Here is a 20,516-nt window from a genome sequence, read left to right as displayed (position 1 = left end):
TGGGAACAGGCAAATAGCCATCAGGCATCTAACAAGAATGGTGGTAATTAGCCAGATAATAGAGAAACAACCATGAATAGCTGGTGTCGCCTGTTTCAAATACCTTAGAAAACTTTTGCTGGTGGCTTGAATAAAAAGTTCACTGAGCTCGCCAAAACACAAAGAGTCAATACCAAGCAGTATGGGTAACTTACAAGAGTGGAAACTGGCACTGGCATCGTCAAAAAAGACCATCAACGCCATCTGACGTTTGGCCACACTTGACATTTTTTCAAGCTTTGTAATAGTTTTTCTGTCAGGATTTGAGATCAGACCCTTATTACTGCACTAATTTTAGCAACTACGCAAATTGAATGAATTATTCTTATTATTACACTGAAAAATGCCAAGTGTCACCAAACACTAGATGGTGTTGAGGTTGTTTTGTGTCAACACTAGTGGCATTTCCCAACCTTGTAAGCTAGCTATTCTGTTTGGTCTCCAGTTTGTAACAAATTAACAGGTCTATGGATGAACACCAAAACGGTTTTCAGATATCAAGGACATCAAAATAAAAATATTTCCCGACGTCTGGACCTTTAGTTAGTGTTATATTTTGTCGGTGTTACCACGTCGAAGGGTCGGAATGTATAAGCAAAACTAATTGCTAAATTTGACAACGCTTTCCGTCCCTTAAAATTCCAATATTAACAATCTATTGATTCCAGGGTTGCCACCACCGCCAGTTCCTAAAGGGCTTAATTCGCCCAAATTTCCGTGCCACGCAACGATTTTCGGTGCTACACTCGATATTCTTTTTTATGCGTGGTCTGTTTAATCGTACTTGGATTAGTTTAGGTCAAATTTTACGTCTGGTTATTTCAAGGTTAGCGCTACTCTTTCGAAACGAACACGGTAAAAAGGCGGTCCAGGTTATATTAACTTTACGCCAACCTTTCAAAAAGAAACACGGGAAAAAGGAGCTCCGCCCTTTTTGTAAAATTATTCTGCCTTTTTTCAGAATTTTAATTATTTCGTTCCAGACAAAGAGAAAAAAACTGCACCGTGAAAGTGAGACAAATTGTAGCACGAATGTGTCACTATTTGGTCATTAGATGTAGCACGTGCTACAGCGCTACTTAGGATAAAATAGTGCTAAAATAATGCTTTCGATCTACAGGTGGCAACCTTGATTGATTGTCAAAGACTACTAACAAATCCAAATGAAAGTTACATCTTCTTACGGTGTTTGCTGCAAAGTGTTTTAGCCGTTTTTAGCTAATTTTTCACCCACGTTTCTTTTTCAAAATTTGGCATCCTCAGCTACTAAAAACTGTAAATCTGCATATGAAAGTATTTTTGATTACAAATTGAATTCCCGTTTTTACCTAGCTTACTAAGATATGTATGCCAGTATAAGTTTACCCTTAAGCAATTCAAACAATCAGATTAAAATTTTTAATGCCCTTGGTATTTTAAATGGTAACCGTACAGTTTTAATATTTAAAACTATCTTTGCCAACGAAACGTTTGCATAACAGGCTACACCCTAAAAAGTGTTTTTTTGTTTGTTTTTTTAGTGTGCAGAAATATTTTTTAAGAGAAGGTTGATGCGATATAATTAAAAAACGTATGTATACATATATAAATATATATATATATATATATGTATATATATATATATATATATATATATATATATATATATATATATATATATATGTATGTATGTATGTATGTATACATGTATATGTATGTATACGTATGTATACATATATGTATGTATGATAACAATGCCAGCTTTAGATGGGTACCTGGAGAAATCTGGGGGAAAAACATGGGAAGAGTTGGATGATTTGCCTCCAAACACGCATTGCACTTCTGGCTGAAGGCATTAAATCAGCGGATCGGTACCGGCGCAACGCAGACCATGGTCAGCATACGAAAAAGTTTTTTTTTAAGTTTTAAGAAGATAAAACACTGTTTTTGTTTTGATGTCTTTTGTATTTTATTAGTGAATGACTAAACTAAATAGATCCTTCTATGAATCCAGCTGATGGTTAAAACGGTTTCATAACGCTGAATTAATTTAATGATTCTGTTACCATAGATCTAAATATATTCAGAGCCCTTGGTGGCACTTAGGGTGTCGACGAGGCCAGGTCCATTCGTCCCAAACAGGTGTTGCAATAGTGACATCTTCAAGAGGCTGTTGTCGGTGTTTGTGTTGATAGGTCTTTTTATAGGGACTGGGACTTTATTACAGGGATGTTTTTTCCTCCAACTTTCCTCTGTCATCCCAGCTTGGAAGAGACTATCACGCCAAGGAAGCCGATGAAAGGTTGAGCTTAATTATTTATGATAAATTGTAATTTACAAAACAATATAATAATTTAGTTAAAGGATTTCTAGTAGGGAAAATGAATACTTTTAGAGTTTTCTAGCCTTTGACAATAGTATATTTTCCAGGCCTTTGGGGGATAGACGAACGCCCGATTTTGATTCTGAATCTCAACAAAACGACCCGTCGACTATAGCTGAATCCTGTCTGTGTGAAATTTTCAAAAGAACTCCTTTCAATTGTGAAGAAATCCTCTTGAAGCCACTGTTAGCGTAAGTAATTATGAATGTAAAAGATTGTAGCTTAAGGAAAAAATAATATAAGTTCAATTTACCTATATTGACATGGAATGAAAATATAGTAAAGAGTAAAACATTAATTAAAACAGAGAAAATTGAGTATTATTGAAAATTAAAAAAAAATTAAAAAAGTATTAAAAAAAGTAATATGCAGTTAAAATACTTACGAAAACGACAATTACAACAAGTCAAAACGAAAGTGAAGAACAAAGAAATATTCGGTTACAAGATAAGCAGCATTGAAAATTACAACGAATCAAAAACAACAGTCAAGAACAAAGTAATATGTGGTTACAAGACATACGACCACAAGGATCAGAACGAATCAAAAACGAAAGTGAAGGGCAAAGAACGTGTTTTAAGCAGTTTCATAATACCTAGAGGAAAAAAAATGTAAATTAACAATTGCTTAAGATGAACAAACTGGATCACCAACTGAGACTAGATCAAGAGGATGACCCAAGAAATGTAAATTCATGGGGGGGGGGAATGAACAACCTAGACCAGCAAATGTGACAAGACCAATCCGAGCAGCTAATAGAAAGGGCTTTGAAAAATTTCTGAAGTAATGATAAACAAAAATGAACAACAAAAAAGTAAGAGGTTAGAATACTTGGAAAACCGATAATTGCAACAAGCCAAAAACAAAATTGAAACAAAAACAAGCCAAAATACGCGGCTAAAAGATAAGTGGTAGCGAGAATTAGAACGAGTAAAAAAGAAAGTGAAGAACACAAAATATGCGCTTACAAGACGTGCGACAACGAGGATAAGAATGAACCAAAAATGAAAATGAAGAACAGAGAAGTAAGAAGATAAGTGACAGCAAGAATCAGAACACGTCAAAAATGAAAGTAAAGAACAAAGAATTGTGTGGTTACTTGACACGTGAAAGCGAGTATCAGAACGTTTCAAAAATAAAAGTTAAGGACGAAGGATTGTGCGGTTAGAAGACAAGTGAAAGCGAGAGTCAGAATCAATCAAAACTTAAGTAAATTAGGAAAACATATTGCTTGAGAAGAACAACGCCATCGCAACATTTGACGCCAGCAAACTGTGGTGCAAATCTAAGTACAAACCTACAAAGATGCCATAAATTACGCTAATGCTGTGGTTATTTGACACGCGAAAGCGAGTATCAGAACGTTTCAAAAATAAAAGTGAAGAACAAAGGATTGTGAGGTTAGAAGACAAGTGAAAGCGAGAATCAGAATAAGTCAAAAACGGAAGTGAATTAGGAAAAAAATATTACGTGAGAAGAACAATGCCATCGCTATCTTTGACGCTAGCAAGCTGTGGCGCAAATCTAAGTACAAACCTACAGAGATGCCATGAACTGCGCAAATGTTGTGGTTAGTTGACACGCGAAAGCGAGTATCAGAACGTTTCAAAAACGAAAATGAAGAACAGAGGATTGTGCGGTTAGAAGACAAGCGAAAGCGAGAATCAGAATGAGTCAAAACGAAAGTGAATTAGAAAAAAAATATTATGTGAGAAGAGCAACGCCATCGCAATCTTTGACTCCAGCAAGCTGTGGCGCAAATATAAGTGCAAAGCTACAAAGATGCCATAAATTACGCTAATAGTTGACACGCGAAAGCGAGTATCAGATTGTTTCTAAAATGAAAGTGAAGAGCAAAGGATTTTGCGGCTAGAAGACAAGCGAAATCGAGAATCAGAATGAGTCAAAAACGAAAGTGAATTAGAAAAAAATATTACGTGAGAAGAACAACGCCATCGCAATCTTTGACGCCAGCAAGCTTTGGCGCAAAACTAAGTACAAAGATGCCACAAACTACGCAATTACAAGTATTCATTCCAAATGGTATTCATCCATATCTTAAGCATACTTAAGCTACTTGTCTTTGTGTGTAAAGATCCACAATCTGCCTAAAACTATATTTCTCGTTCTGTTCCTAATTTGGCAATATTCCAGGAAATGACGAAGCAAATCCTTTTTTTGAGTTTTCCGAAATAATCTTTCATGGTTTCGTTGAAGCAGAAATCAGACTGAGAAGAAATAAAATGTTGCTCTGAAGAAACAGTCAGACTTTCAACAAGAAATGTGCGCGGTATAAATGTTGCTGATTCACTGGAATCTAATCTGCTGATCATCTGGGAAATTCCCCATCGTCTTGCTATGTGTATACACTAAAAAAACGTTAATGTGAAGTCGAGCTCACTAGCGATTCCAAATTCCAAGTATTGTTAATTACAAGTCATTGAGACCCTTCTATGTTGTTTGCATTCACTATGGAGCCATGTTCCCGAGGAAGGAGTATCAAACAAAGGCGATTCCTTTGGAGATTGCTGCATGCTTGGTTAAATTGAATTCCCACTTCCACAATTTTACAATGAATTGGTATGGCTCGCTCTTTTTAAGGTTCAACAAACAAATCCAAACCTGATCCCATGTTTTGCTTTAGCTTTGTTCTGGTTCAGCTTCGTTCAATGTAAGCGATTATCAAACCGTCAATAGTAGTAACGTTTTCAGCTACAAAGTAGTTGGACAAGTTTATTGCAAAATAAAAATCAATCTAACCTCTAAAGATGATTTTGAACCACCTTCATACGACCTTCTATGACGCAAGCAATATTACAAAAGATGACAAATAATTCCGAACCACTGAAGAAACAGCCATGAAACAAATGAAAATGTTGCACAACGGAATCTGCAGTGAGAAGACAAAGCAAAATTACAATTGAGTTAATGAACGTATTAGTTTAGCGTTTATGAGTCTGTAAATCATAAACAGGAAAGAGGAATTGGTTTTTATTAACTATGAAAAGTGCAAAATTACACAGGATGACAAATCACTTTGAACAGCTAAAGAAAAAGACATGAAACAAGAAAAAGCAAAAAATATATCACATTGATTTACAAACTAAAATCTAACTTAAAATAAAGAATAATACAATACTTATGCTATTGTATAATTTAGATATTTCAGAGATTAGAATGGACTAAGCAACGGGCTACTTTAGCGTCTATAAAAGATATATACGAAGGAGGAATGGAATTCACTCTAGAATTTCTCAATTCAACTGAATTTGTTGATTTGCCACCCTATGATACTAAGATAAGCTGATACTAAGATACCCTGACACTAAAGATAAAACGGTAATTATGCCAATGCGTAATTTAGATTTTTCAAAGGGCATAGGTGACGGAACAAATCCTGGTTGCTACTAAATTACATAACAGCAATCAAAGTAACAATATCAACACTGGGGAAAAGCCAAGGAAGAATTTTTTTTAGTGCATTTTTATTATTTCAGTATTAGTTAAAAAGAAAAGAAGTTAATCCTGAACACATCGAAGACAGCGGTGTTGGTATTTGGTCGTAAAGCCATGGAAAGTAAAGATGTGAGTTTTTCCTTTAAAGGTGAAACTATACCAGTGAAAAATGGATTTGTTTATATTTTATAAGATAAAAAATAAGGGGTTAAGTTTACTAGTAATGATAAATTAAGTGGGCATCTGGATCTAGCGAATGCAAGGGGGAGGTATATTAGCGGTGATTAGCGGTGAAATAACGAGGAGTAGTCTTAGACGGGTTAGAGATATTAGAGTACATAAGAGGATTTGGACAAGTAAGATAGTACCGGCGATGCATTATGGAGCAGAGGTCTGCGGCTATCGGAAAGGTTCGAAACATGAGGTGGTTATGATGAGATGTTATAAAAGGATGTTGGGACTAGGGGATTCGTTTAGTAATTTGGTAATCCAGGGGGATTTAGGGTTAGCATCGCTGCGATCTATGAGGCTAGTGACTATGGTGAGATATTGGGTTAGGATACTGGGTATGCAGAGATTTACAGTAGCAAAGGCAGCATACCTAGAGGCGTTGAGACTGAAAAGTGAAGTAGGGTGGTCAGCGGAGATTAAAGATATCTTAGATAAGTGTGGATTAGGGGAATGGTGGAGTGAAGGAAAGGGGATTATGGGTGTGGAGGAGATAGTAACAAGGGAGGTACAAGAGAGACTGAATAACCAAGAAAGCCAGATATGATGGGCAAGTCTGGATCTTTCAGGGTCGTTAAAATTTTATAGACAGATAAAGGGTAGTTGGGAGAGGAGGTATTTTGGAAGGTTGGGTTAAGTAGAGAGGATTTGAAGGCTTATTTGGATTGGAGGAGAAATGGATTTTTGATTGGTGAGAAAAGAAAGCATCAAAGGAGAAAAGGGGAGAAAGTAGAATCTATTGCTTGTCCTATATGTGGATCTCAGGATGAAAGTTTTATACATTTTTTGTGTGAATGTGTCGAATTGAATGAATGGAGGCGAGAGATGTATGGTAAGGAAAAATTGTATGAGAAATGGATGGTAAATAGAATGAAAAATACAAATTTCCTGAGTATTAAAAGGATATCAAGGTTTGTCAGGATTGCAGCGGCACATCGTGAGCGTTTCCTTTAAATAGTATTAATTTATTTTAGTTAATTTGTTGTTTGTTTTTATTATGTAAAATTCCTATGGCCCACGGGCTTTTCTTGAATAAATTATTAGTATTATACCCCCAACATGCCCTAAAACTTTCAACCCAATAATCCAAGCCGTTCTTGAGTTGCTGCCGATACGGCCTTTTGACAGCTTGCACGCACAGATTCTGTTTTGATTTAGTTCAATATCCTCTTGAACATTCCCTTAAAGTTTCACCTTTCTACTCTTAGGCTCAGTAGTAGTAGTCACAGTATTAGAAGCAGAAATAGCAGCAGTAGTATTAGTAGTAGTAGTATGCACAGAGTGCCTTTTGGAAAATTTAACATGCCTCTCAACACCCCTGAAAGTTTCAACTTAATACTCTAAATTGTTTCTGAGGAACATGGACACAGTGTGTTTTGATTCGGTTCAACATCCCCCTATATACATTCTGAAAGTCTCACCTGAATTCCCTTATCCTCAGTATAAGTAGTAGTCGTAGCAGCAGTAATAGTACCAACACTGGTGACATGGTTATAGTGCGTTTGGGCTAGTTCAAGGTCTCCCTCAACATTCCCTGGAAGTTCCAATATAATACTCTAAACTATCCCTAAGATATAGCTTATATATCCTTTTGAAAACCTGCATGCATATAGTTTGTTTTGATTTAGTTAAAACTCCTCTAAACTTTCCCCGAAAGTTTCACCTTAATACCATTAGCCTCACTAGTTCCAGTAATCGTAGTAGTAGTAGTATGCACATAGTGCCTTTTGGTTAGTTCAAGATCCTCCTCAATATTCTCTGAAAGTTTCAGCTTAGTTATCTAAGCTGTTCCTGAGATATTGCTGGTACACCATTTTGACAGTCTCTGTTTTGATTTAGTTCAACATCCTCTAAACATTCCCTGAAAGCTTCACCTTAATACCGTTAGCTTCAATAGTAGCAATAGTTGTAGCATGAGTAGCAGTATGCACATAGCATCATTGGTTTTTTTCAGTATCCCCTTCAAAACATGCTGAAAGTTTCACCTTATACCGTAAACAGTTCCTAGGGCATTGCTGGCGCGGGCATTGGGCACAGCCAGTATAGACTTATTATGTTTTTATTCAGTTCAATACTTTTAAAAACATTCCCTGAAATTTCCAAGTTGATACCCTTAGCTTTAGCAGCAGTTATAGTAGTAGCAGTTGTAATAGTCAATGATTCCCCAGCCTTGAAGAACACAATTTTATAGCCTTGAAGAACACAATTTAAGTATGCGGATCCCTTTTGAGAACAGCTTATCAGACTCTCAGAACATTTAGCCGTAGCAGTGGTGATATCTTCGCCATGAGCCCCTTCCCCATTTTAAAAATAACGAATTGGTGTTTTGCTTTGCAACAAAATTTATAGCAGTCTTCACTAAAGAGTAGTACCTATCTTTCTCTTTGGCTAAGCAGTCAAATAAAATTGAAGTTAACAAAATCATCTTTCTTTTAGGCACTTGGATAACCACAGCCTATGGACTCCAAGCGACTTTGCTATGTATATTTTTGAAAGGATTATGTGCACAGTTCCGGTAAGCCTTTTTGCTCTGAACAGTTATTGCTTCCGATATTTCCAGTGGGGTTTCCCTGTGTTTCCAAAAAAGGGATTTTGCTCTCCAAAACCTCCCTAAGAATTAGCGTTAACGAAAACTAACGATTTGTATTTATATTAGAGTTTGTTTTTTTCAATGTGTTTGCATTTTATGCTAACTTTCGTGTATTCATGAATCTAAGTTTCGGGGGGGGGGATTCAGAACACCCATTTTTTTTAATTCGTGAAAATTCTGGAATAGTGGAAATATGTAACCGTCTTCGTTTTGTTCTGTTTGTTTTTTGTTTTTTTTCATCCTTTTAGCCCTTTTATTTATTTTTTTCTCAATATTCCCAAGGTGTCGTTAACAAAATATGGAATAATGTCTCTGCCAACCCCACATGCGTAACCCATAAACAAGATTTTTGAAAATGTGTCGTCCTTCATCCTTATAATGTTGAGTAGGAATCTTGACATTTCTCGTTATAAGTCTTAGAAAAGGGTGTTAAACCATGTTTTCCGTACAATTTATTTTTTTATGTATGGAACGTTGAACAAGCATCTAAAAATGTTCTAAGAAATTTCCTCTGGAAAACAACTAGCAAATCTTCCTCAACCTCCCACATACCCACTCAACCTCAAGCGCCCACGTTTTAGACCCAGCACTGGCCTCTGCCATTCCCGTACCTTCTAATATTCTAATCTTAGTTTAATGATTCATCTTTCCGTTCTTGCAAATCTTCCTTTCGTTCTTTGATGGAACAAAGGAGCAAATAAAGAAACAGAAGCCCCAAGGATATGACTCATAGAATACAGAGAAATACCACTGCAAATAGGAAAACAGGCTGAAACAAAAAAAAAAGAAAGAGGAAACAAACAAACAAAGAGAAGAATAAAAAACTCCTAAAGCTGTTGTCCGGGAAATTTGAGAAAAAAATATTGAAAAGTGGGAACAAAAGCCTGAACATTAGATAAAAAAAAAAAAAAGGTAAAGGATACGGCATTAGACTTTACAGTCCGTACCGGCGGTGCTGATCTCCGTTTCTTGGCCCTTCAGCCAGGAAGTGCAATGGGGGGTTGGGGGCCAGCCATCCTGTGCTGTCGCACACCCTTCCTGTTTACCTTCCCCAGATTTCTCCAGGTACCCATTTAGAGCTGGGTCGACTCTGGCTAAGCTTACAGAGTCACGCCACTGACCCCCGTCCCAAACCGAAGAATTGGGTACACTGGGATTCGAACCCGCGTCCTCTCAGACAAGGGATCCCGAATCCAGCGCATAAGATATAACAGACGAATAAGATATAACAAAGAAGTGAAAAGACGAATATAAGCCGAAAAACAGTCGTTTGTACAACACGAAAAAATTGTACTGCAAGCAGGGAAATAAAAAGTGTAAACAAAATAGATGAACCAAAAAAGAGAACAGAACACAAAATGAACTTAAAAATTGGTTCAAAAATATTTTTTTCCTTATTTTTAGATTTTCTCTATGAGGCATCAACTTCCTTTTATTCCTTTTATGTCTATGAGGTATCAACTTCCTTTTACAGTGCAAATGAAGTCTTATGGTTTGATTGGTTAAGTAAGAAACTTACAAAAACTAATCTATCTAAAAAAAACAAAAAACTGTGAATTCATTTTTTATCTAAAAAGACCTCAATATGTAGTCTTTGGCAGTAGCGGGTGCAAAAAAAAAAAAAAAAAATCAATAAAAGATCATTGTAAAACAAGCTCAAGACATGTGCCATCAAGCAGGCTAAACCGTCCAAGCCGAGTGGATAGCACACTAGAATTGGGATCCTTTGTACGAAGGGCGGGGGTTCGATTCTTGTTGTCGCCGGTTATTTTGTTTGGGATCTGGGTCAATGGTGTTACTCTTTAAGCTCAGCCAGAATCGACTCAGCTCTAAATGGGTACCTGGAAGAATCTGGGGAAATTCATCAAGAAGGGTGTGCGAAAGCAGAGGATGGCTGGCACTCAACCTCCTTTGTACTTCCTCGCTGATGGGCCATGAAACTGAGACCAGCATAGCCGGGAAGGACTGTAATGAATCAATACTCTATTACTTATTACTTTTAAGCATGTTAAGATGGTGCAATTATCTTTGGATGGCAATGTACTATTGATGTTTGAAGTTTACTGATGAAAAGTATTCTCAAATATAATTAATTAGTTTCACTTATTTATTTTGACGGTTGAAAGTGACAACATAACAAAAATGGGATGCTGCCCTAAAAACTTCAAATTTGGAAACAACCAAAAGAAAAACTCTTGAAAAATTGTAGGTTTTCTTGTATGAATAAACCAAAGCTAGTTCCAAAGGTATAAGAATGCTTGTATTTTGGTATCCTTGGTAATTTAAGCTTTATAGTAGCCTAAAGTTCAGCCTTTGAAGATCCATTTCTGAAGGGGAGTGAGAAATTGAATGAATATCGATTTTAATGGTTGGTACTCCTTGGTATTTTAATGTACAGAGAGATAAATATCCACTGTTACAAAATCCTCCCCAGGCCATGAAAACAAAAACTTACACACATAAAAATGACATATAGACTTCACTAACCTGAATATACTTGTCATCAAAGTTTCTACTTAAAAAAAAATTCAAAACAATCTGCAAAAAAAAAATACACATTCATCCTCAAATCCTCTGTTTCTTTACCTGTGCTCATACAAATGGGTAAGATCTTCCTCTTTCCCTCACCTAGGACTGTGATGGGTGTTTCTGTTGAACGTTCTTTGTGCTTTTTTCTAGACCTAGTAGTAGTAGTAGAAATAATCAAGTTCCGTTTCTGTCCTGGTTCTTATTTTTCAGTGTCATCACATGTCTTTCTGTTTGGTACACAGTCTCGTGTAAGTAACCATCCATCCAGATTCAAACCCCCGGATTCTTTGGTAAGTCATTATATTTAGTAATTTAAATGAGTTGGGAAATACCGCTAAAAAACTACTCCGTCTCCAAAAAAGTCCCCTGGATCTTGCAAAGCATTTTTCAAAGCTGGGAATCTATAGTAAAGATGATCGTGATTTTTTTATTGATAACCTCCCTGAAAATAATTATTTGTTACCGGAAAAAGTCCCTAAATACCGACCTACGCCTGGAAGTTTAAGAATCGCTTCCCTTAACTGTAGGGGATTGTTAAAAAGCCTTGACCAATTGTCGTTGTTCCTTGCTAATCACGGAGTTGATATTTTTGGGGCTTGTGAGACATTCCTTTCTGAGTCGTCTGCCCCCCTCGCTCGTATAGATGGGTATAAACATTTATTTAAGAACAGAGAAACACGGAAACACGGTGGTATTAGTATGTTTGTTAAACATGAACTGGCAACTAAAATTATTACGGATTTTGATAACCTTTATGAAGAAATGCTTTTTGAATTTATCCTTGTGGAAATTGAAACTAAGAGTGAAACTCTGCTTTGCTGTGTGTTATATAGACCGCCTTGTGGGTCACCAGCCAAATTTTTGGAATCTCTCGATAAACTGTTATCTTCCATGCTAAGTCGGTATAAAAAACTACTATTTATGGGGGATTTTAACATCGACCTCCTTGCTCCGTCTAAACTCAAACAAGCTCAAAATAATTCTAGCTTAGCAAATGAATTTATTTCTTCATTCCTTAGTACTGGAATGCTTCCTGCATGCCGTATCCCTACTCGCGTCACAGACACTACCGCGTCTTTAATTGATAACTTATTCACCAACCTGGATCTGAAAACATGTGATGTGATTATTTATGATGATTCTGATCATTTTTTAATCCTTTCAGAAGTTACACTTGATAAGCCAAAAGTAGAACATCCTGAACGGAAAACTCGAAAGCTTGATGCAGAATCGATTGAATCTCTTAGAAACCAATTAAATAATATTAACCGTAGTCCGTGTTTGGATAATCAGGATGTTGATCAAGCAACTAATTATTTTATACAAGAATTTGAAAAGGCTTTTGATCGTGCGTGTCCTGCGAAAACAAGTAAATCAAGACGCCAAGAGCCAAGAAAACCTTGGATCTCTAAAGGGATTGTCCGATCAATTAAAATAAAAAATCAACTTTATAAAATCCGAATAGAGAACCCAAGTGAAGATAACAAGGAAAAATTCAGATTATATAAAAACAATTTAACTAAAGTGATCCGTGCAGCAAAAGCGTCACATTATACGAAACTTTTTGCAGAAGCTTCGGGTTCCCCCAAAAAATCTTGGGAGATTATCCATGGAATTATTGGAAAGAAAAAAATGTCTAAATTTCCTGAATCTATAAATCATGGTCCTGAACTGGTGTCTGATAGACCTGGTATAGCAAACGTGTTTAATAAGCATTTTGCCAATGTTGGTATACGTACGGTAAAGGAGTCTGTAGCTGCTAATAATTCTGAACAAAGAAATAAGTTTGAAGATTACCTACCTCCATCTTCTTTGTCTTCGCTATTTTTAACACCGACTTCAAAAGAAGAGCTGATAAACATAGTTAATCTTCTAAAACCTGGTGGAGCTGAAGGGATAGACGGTTCATCTACCCGACTGTTAAAACTAATTATTGCTAATGTAGCTGACCTCCTTGTGCATATTGTGAATATTTGTTTCAGGAGCGGGAAGTTCCTATCATGTTTGAAATCTGCACGTGTTATTGTTCTGCACAAAGGAGGAGACCCTAAAGACCCATCTAATTATAGACCTATTTCAATCCTTTCCGCGTTTGAGAAAGTTATTGAACGGTGCATTTACAAGAGAGTAAATAATTTCCTAGAAAAACACAAATACTTTAGTAAGTCACAGTTCGGTTTTCGGAAAAGCCATTCAACGGAACAAGCTATCCTAGCGGTCACGCAATATATTCATGATGCTCTTGATCGAGGTGAAATTCCAGCATCTATATTTATTGACATAAAAAAGGCATTCGATACAATCTGTCATAAGATTTTACGGAGAAAGCTTGAGAATTGCGGTATTCAAGGACCTGCTAATAACCTGATCATGTCATTTCTGTCTGAGAGAAGCCAGTATGTTGATGCTGATACTACGAGATCTGAACTGATCTCTTTGGATGGACAAGTCGGAGCTCCCCGAGGGTCAATCCTTGGCCCCCTTTTATTTTTAATTTATATTAACGATATTGATAATTCTATGAAAGATCTCGGCCTCACGGTTCTATTCGCGGATGACACAGCCCTCAATATTAGTGGTCCTACTGAACTTGTACTACGTTTAAAAATGAAAGAAGTTTTTACATATCTGCTTGAATGGTTTGCAGCGAATAATTTATGTATTAATACATCTAAAACCAAATTCCTGATTTTCTCTCGGATTTCAAAAGCATTGCCAACTTTTAATTCCCTAACAATTGAAAAATGTGATACTACGATCAGCAGAGTCCACCATCTTCGGTATCTAGGAGTGATAGTTGATTCGAATTTAAGTTGGAAGGAGCACATAAATTGCCTGAGGGTAAAGGTTGCAAGGAACGTCGGTATGATCAGGCTTCTTAAACCCTTTCTCCCTTATGATGCCCTGCGGTGTATTTATTTTTCGCTAATTCATTCTTACTTAAATTACTGTCCTCTTGTATATTTGAATACTTTTCGATCGAATATATTACCATTGATAAGGCAGCAGAATAAAGCTCTCCGAATTCTTAAGCTTTTTGTACCATCTCCTGATTCTTGCCCTAATAAGTCGTCAACTAAAAGTCTTCCTCTTTTTTTGAACATTTTGCCCCTTGAATCTTTTATTGTTTTTCATTCTATTTTATTTAAGAAAAAACATCATTCAAATTCCCTACCTGAATATTTTTATGAACCCGATCTATTTTCTGGAACTAAGGCCGATCACGAGCATAACACGCGTAATCCTTGTAAAGCCCGGCAACCCTTGATAATTTCAGAAAGATCAAGATTTTCATTGAGAAACGCAATATTGAGGGTATGGCAAAGTTATCATAATGTAATCAAACTTGAACTTTCTACTAATACGCTGAAAAACAAAACAAAATCAATGCTCATAGAAAATGTTTAAAGTAAAAAGAAAAAAAAAAAAAAAAAAAAAAAATGGAAAAAAATAAATTAAGTAAATAAATAATAAATGTGTGGTTTATAGCGGTAAATCCCAACTCAGTCTGGTGGTTTGAATCTGGAACCTGGATGGATTATGATTAATTTATGATATTATTTTATGTTGATGTAGTTATAGCATACAGTTTATTTAATTGTTTGCCATTTGGCCTCGAGCCCTCTCTCTGCCAAATTGGTTTTTTATATTGAAATTATGTAGTAATAAACAGAACTTGAACTTGAACTTGAAATTGTCACTTCTTTTAAATCTTTTCAATCCATCTGTTCCCATTTAAGGGATTTTTCTTTTTGGTCTCTTTTGATTTTGTTGTCCTTTAAGCTTTACATTTGTTCTCTAGATGGACTGCCATTAAGTGCCTGAAATCTTGAAACATTAGCCTAAAAGTTAGCCAATTCTTAGCCTAAACACCTTCAAACTTTGAAGTACACAAGGACAGTGAAAATGAAATCTGATTTTTCGAATTGGCTAAGTAAAAATTTAATCCTAAATATATCTTTAAAAATTGGAAATAATTGAGAATTTTATTTTAAATGAAAAGGTCTCCTTGTAGTTGTGCAGGTTCTAACAGGAGGGGACACCAAATTTAGGAAGGATTCCGTGTGAAAATTAAGAAAAAATAAGCTAAAAACAAATGACTTCAAACAGCTTATAAAGGCATAGAATAGATTTTGGTTCAGTCAGGTTTTATTGATGTAAATAGAAATAAATAAATTTGAATTATACTTCTATGCAAAAACGCACGTTGAGTCCCTTAAACAAGACAATTCCTGTTAATAGTCTTCAAAACAATTCAACATCTAATAAATTATGTCCTTCCTTCCCGAAAGCACAACCACCTTCACCTTACAAAACAATAGTATTAAGAATAAAAACAGAGACAATAATGATAATAATTAAATAAATTAATTTTTTTGATGATGTTGTTGTATTTATTTAACCTTAACAAAAATCTATATAGTTCACCGAAACCAAACGGTTCACCTGGTGTGAGTTCGGTAAAAACACGTTCATATAACATTAATTAATTTCATGACAATAAGAAAGAAAAAAGAAAAAAAAATATAAAATCTATATAATAATAATGCTACGAGGGGAAGCAACTGCATTTCGTGTCCATACTTTGGGGTCACAATCACCAACCAACAAACATAACAGCTTAATTCAAATCAAATCTCCTCCAAAATAAACAAACTAAAATTGTTAATTTCTTAATCTTTTTTCTTTCAAGTTATATTTTTTCAAATTGTTGATTAACTCTATTTATCTAAAGTCAATCAGCTAATATTTTTAATTATTTTTAAAAGAACCAAGGGAGCCCTATCAACCCTTGTTTAATCATGCTCCTCACTTTAGCGTATGCCACATCTGGGGCAAAATCAGATCGCACTGCAGGTGTTTGTCCCAGTAGAAAGCTTGACCCAGTCGTTTCCAGTCGGTCCAGTGTAGCATTCCTTTGAACTTCTAGTCTTCTTTGCGATTCAACAGACTGTAAATTTATAAATTTTTATTAGCCAAAAGCGTTGTAAAATTTATCTAATTAAATTTGTTAGATTATCTTCACCACTCAATTTGACAGCATTGACGAAAATATGACATTCTTCTATACTTTATAATTTTGAAAAAAAATGTCTAAAAAATCTCTTAGAAAATAGTGGTTATCAGGTGTCTTGTGAATTATAGGCAGCTTAGAGCCGTGCAAGATGCGTATGGAGCTCAACTCAATAATGTAATAATAAGTTAAATTTTTTTTGCAACTACAAAATTAGTCCTAATTACCTAACATTGGCCCTAATTAAGAATAAGAATAAAGTTCCAGCTTAACCATTGATTGTGAATAGGCCTTCTTTTACAGGAACGGGTAGCAAGCCTGTCGCCCAACCCTGTGGAAGCTTGGTTCAAACCTCGGTCCCGTATTCAAGAGCTGAGATCAATATACTGTGCTACCATAGACTACGTCCTAGTTGTTTCTATTTATTCAACAAAGAATTTACCCTGGGAACAATATTATGGTCTTAATTTTGATTTGGATTTTTTGTCTTCTTTGCCAGTGGTTTTATTTCATGTAAATTTCACTTCATGATTCTGGTTTTCCTTTGCAGGTTCATCTTACATATAGAGTTATTGCAATACTAATGGGTCATTTAGAAGCAAGTAGAAAGAAGCCAGCCCAAATACGTATTGAGATAAATAATGTTTTAACTAGAGCTATATCTATTGCCACTGGAGATGGAGCTGGGGGTGAGCTATTTTGGATGTTGCATTATACTAATTTTTTGCACCATCTAGTTGTTTTTCTTTCTATGTATTATTTACCCTTCAATTATTTTTGAAGCTTAAAAACATGAATCACATACATTTAGACAATTTGAGTTTGACAAATATTAGTCGAAGCTAGTCTTTTTTGGCCAACTGTCTGGGGCTAAACGGAAAGCAGGTTGTCCTCGTCCGGGGTGGGAGAAGATGTCATGAATAAAGATTTAAAAGAAATGGGAACTTCCTGGGAGGGTGTAAAGAGGGAGGCCTTGAGTAGATAGGGTTGGAAAAGGAGCGTGCGTAGCTGTGTTGGCCTCAGGCGACTTGGTGCTGCGGTGAGTTATTAGTAGTAATAGTAGTAGTAATATTAGGTCATTTTAAGCCGTTGGACTCTCGACGGGATCGATAAGGGTTTTATTATTTTGATTATTCATTTATTAAATTAGTCTTTTTAAAGGCCAGGTACCTCTGCTCCCACAATGTGATTAGCTTCCCTCCAATTCGGTGTAAAGGACATAGACCATCCAGGAACAGGTATCTACCTTTTTTCAGATACCTTTTTTTCAGGAACAGGTATCTGTCTTATTTTCCCGTAATACCTTCAATTAAGTATATTTTTTTTCCAAGACCATTCAGCCTTTCTATGACGAAATAATTAAGCTTCAAATGGGAATGAGTTTATCTATTAGACAGCGAAAACAGATACAAAAGTCTGGATATATGGTTAAAATGTCCGCACTTTTTTTCAGTTTTCGCTGTATAATGAATGGACTTATCCCCATTTGAACGTTTATTTGGCCTGTAGTCAAATCCTGCGACGGCAGGAATTGAACCCCGGCTCCGTATTGCCAAGCAGCGCAGGAATCAACTGTGATGTGTACAAACCTTTTGATTTGTGTCAGTTCAACCTTAACATCTTGCACGACCTCTCTCAAATGAGTCCAATTAATATATACTTACTTTTTGTTTAATAGGCTTTATTTTTCGATTTGCTATTCTAGGTCTAAAATTTCTATTCTAGGTTGTTTTTTTTTTTTTTTTTTTTTTTTTTTTTTTTTTTTTTTTTTTTTTTTTTTTTTAATGTTTGGTAAATTACGACTTATACTTACTGACGACACGACTGCCTGTCCATGGATTATTCTTTATGGTTGATTGTGTATGGCTATGCTGTTTGACCTATGTGTTTGTATGGATGAGTAGGGTTAAAGCCTCATTCAAGTGCTGATCTATAATCACTAATGTAGGAAAACAGTCTTCCTTATCTCCTTCTGTCTTCTTTTTTTTTTGTGTGTGTGTGTGTTTGTGCTGTTGCACTGGTGATTTCTCTTTTCATTATATAATGTAATATAATATTATACTATTACTATTATCTATATTATATATAGATAGGCTATTATGAAGATTTTCAAGTGTCGTTGCGTAGATTGCCTGCAAACAAATGAACACTTTGTAGCTACTGTCTTTTTTAGGGCGGCAAAATTGTAAATATATTCAAATCATATCTAAAGTAAGCTGTACTGTCTACTAGTGTAGACGGTATGTAGATAATACGTATAGTGGCTATATATGTAGCTACCGCAGATGGGATTTGGGACTTTTTTTTTTAGCAATTTTGTAACATTTATTTACGCTTCAAACAATTTTGCTTCAAGCAATTATTTATTTTTCTGTAATTTTTTACTCTAATTTTTCGTCAATTTTTTCTTTGTTTTTTTTTACATTTCTTTTTTTTAGTTTAAAATGGTTTAATATAAGCTTTGATTACATTTAATGTTAACTTCTTTTTAACTTGCAAATATATCTTATAGCAAAATATGTGTTTCTGACCAACGTTTTAATGTTCGGTATAATTTTATCTCGATTTTGGGGCTGCCACAGTGCCAAACTCCTATGTTATACTTCAACAAAAGGGTATCACAAAAAGGGCTTTGTTTCAACTTAGACATCTAACTTTTGGATGTCAGAAAAATAATTTAAATGACTGGAAGCTATTACCGAAATTGAAATCGAATGAGCGAATTTTCAAAATTAACCGTGGAGCATTAACTGGGATTCGCAAAAGATGTTTTTGTCTATTCTACACTAGGGTAGGTCTAAGATTAAATTAGAATACCATAATTCATATTGTCGATATTATTTTTTTTTTTGTGGAAAATGAAAACCGCTGACATTTTTTTCTTATTTTTGGGCAAAAGTAACACAGATGTTAAACACTCAGACAGTCCTAACGCATGGATTCCTCATTGTAATTCAAGTTAATAAAGCTTTCCATATAATTTTACACACCACAAGTTTCTCCTTTTCACACAATAATTTTACCTTTTTGGCTTTAAAGAACTTTTAAAACAAATAATTTGAATTATGAAGGAGATGATTTTAATTACGAATTTTGGAAGGAGACTTAAAAAAAATTCAGCTTTGAATCAGACAGAATAGCCAGAATTCATGTAGTAGCACCACTTGGTAATTTCTGTTTGATATTCCCAGATAAATTAGAAGTCTTGTTTTGGCTAAACGTTCAAAAACAGTTATTCAACGCGTCTAATTTTAAATATTAAATAAAAAAACAAGTTTTTTTTTTAACTGAAAGTGGGGAGCGACATTAAAATGTAAAACGAACAGAAATTACTCCGTATATGAAAGGGGCTGTTCCTCCTCAACGCCTCGCTCTTTACGCTAAAGTTTGACTCTTTCTCTTAACTCTACTTTTTAAAACAGTAAAGAACTTTAGCGTAAAGAGTGGGGCGTTGAGGAGGAACAGCCCCTTTCATATACGGAGTAATTTCTGTTCGTTTTAAGTTTTAATGTCGCTCCTTACTTTCAGTTAAAAAAACTTATTTTTTAATTTAATTTCTGAACGTTTTTGAATTAATGCATGTTTTGATTTTGGCTCTCCGCACATAAATAATTAAAACGAAATTTGCATATTATTTTTTTTTTCGCTAAATGGTTTTCTCTTAGTTTTTATAGGACGATTTTGAGAAAAAAGGAGCGGGGGAGTAGGCCTATTTCCCTCCAATTTTAGGATCACTGGGTCGATACGATCACCCCTGGGAAAAAAAAAAAAATAATCACGCATCCGTGATCTGGAAAAAATACAAATTCCACATTTTTGTAGATAGGAGCTTAAAACTTCTACTATAGGGTTCTCTGATACGCAGATCCTATGACTTTTAAGAGGTGTTTCCCCTATTTTCTAAAATATGGCAAATTTTCTCAGGCTCGTAACTTTTGATGGGTAAGTCTAAACTTGATTGAATTTACATATTTAAAATCAGCTTTAAAATGTGATTCTTTTGATGTAAATATTGTTATAAAAATTCCGTTTTTTAGAGTTTCGGTTACTATTGAGTCGGGTCGCTCCTTACTATAGTTCGTTACCACGAACTGTTTGATACAGTAAGCGTCTTAAATATTTCCAAATAATTTCGTTCTTCATCTATGAAGCATTAATTAAGACAGGGCTGATTTTCATCACTTGTGCTTGTCAAATTGTAATTTGACTGCTTAGTTTTTCAAGATATCTACCCAGTCGGCATAACAGATACAAAAGAATAATGTAATTTATTGATTCTGTAAAAGAACTTGCTATTT

General features: G+C 35.2%; 1 protein-coding gene across 1 annotated transcript in view; it reads left to right on the top strand.

The window, feature by feature from the left end:
- Positions 1-20,516, top strand: part of LOC136041701 (protein EFR3 homolog cmp44E-like) — a gene marked incomplete at its 3' end in the record, with an annotated part of 95,514 nt that overhangs the window by 44,689 nt on the left and 30,309 nt on the right. Inside the window, 3 exon segments of the mRNA XM_065726430.1 lie at positions 2,449-2,592; positions 8,522-8,600; positions 16,769-16,907. Of these exon segments, the coding sequence (XP_065582502.1) occupies positions 2,449-2,592; positions 8,522-8,600; positions 16,769-16,907 (362 nt within the window).

Source organism: Artemia franciscana, unplaced genomic scaffold, assembly GCF_032884065.1.
Source record: "Artemia franciscana unplaced genomic scaffold, ASM3288406v1 PGA_scaffold_33, whole genome shotgun sequence".
Taxonomy (NCBI): Eukaryota; Metazoa; Arthropoda; class Branchiopoda; order Anostraca; family Artemiidae; genus Artemia; species Artemia franciscana.
This window is presented reverse-complemented; position numbering and strand designations above follow the sequence as displayed.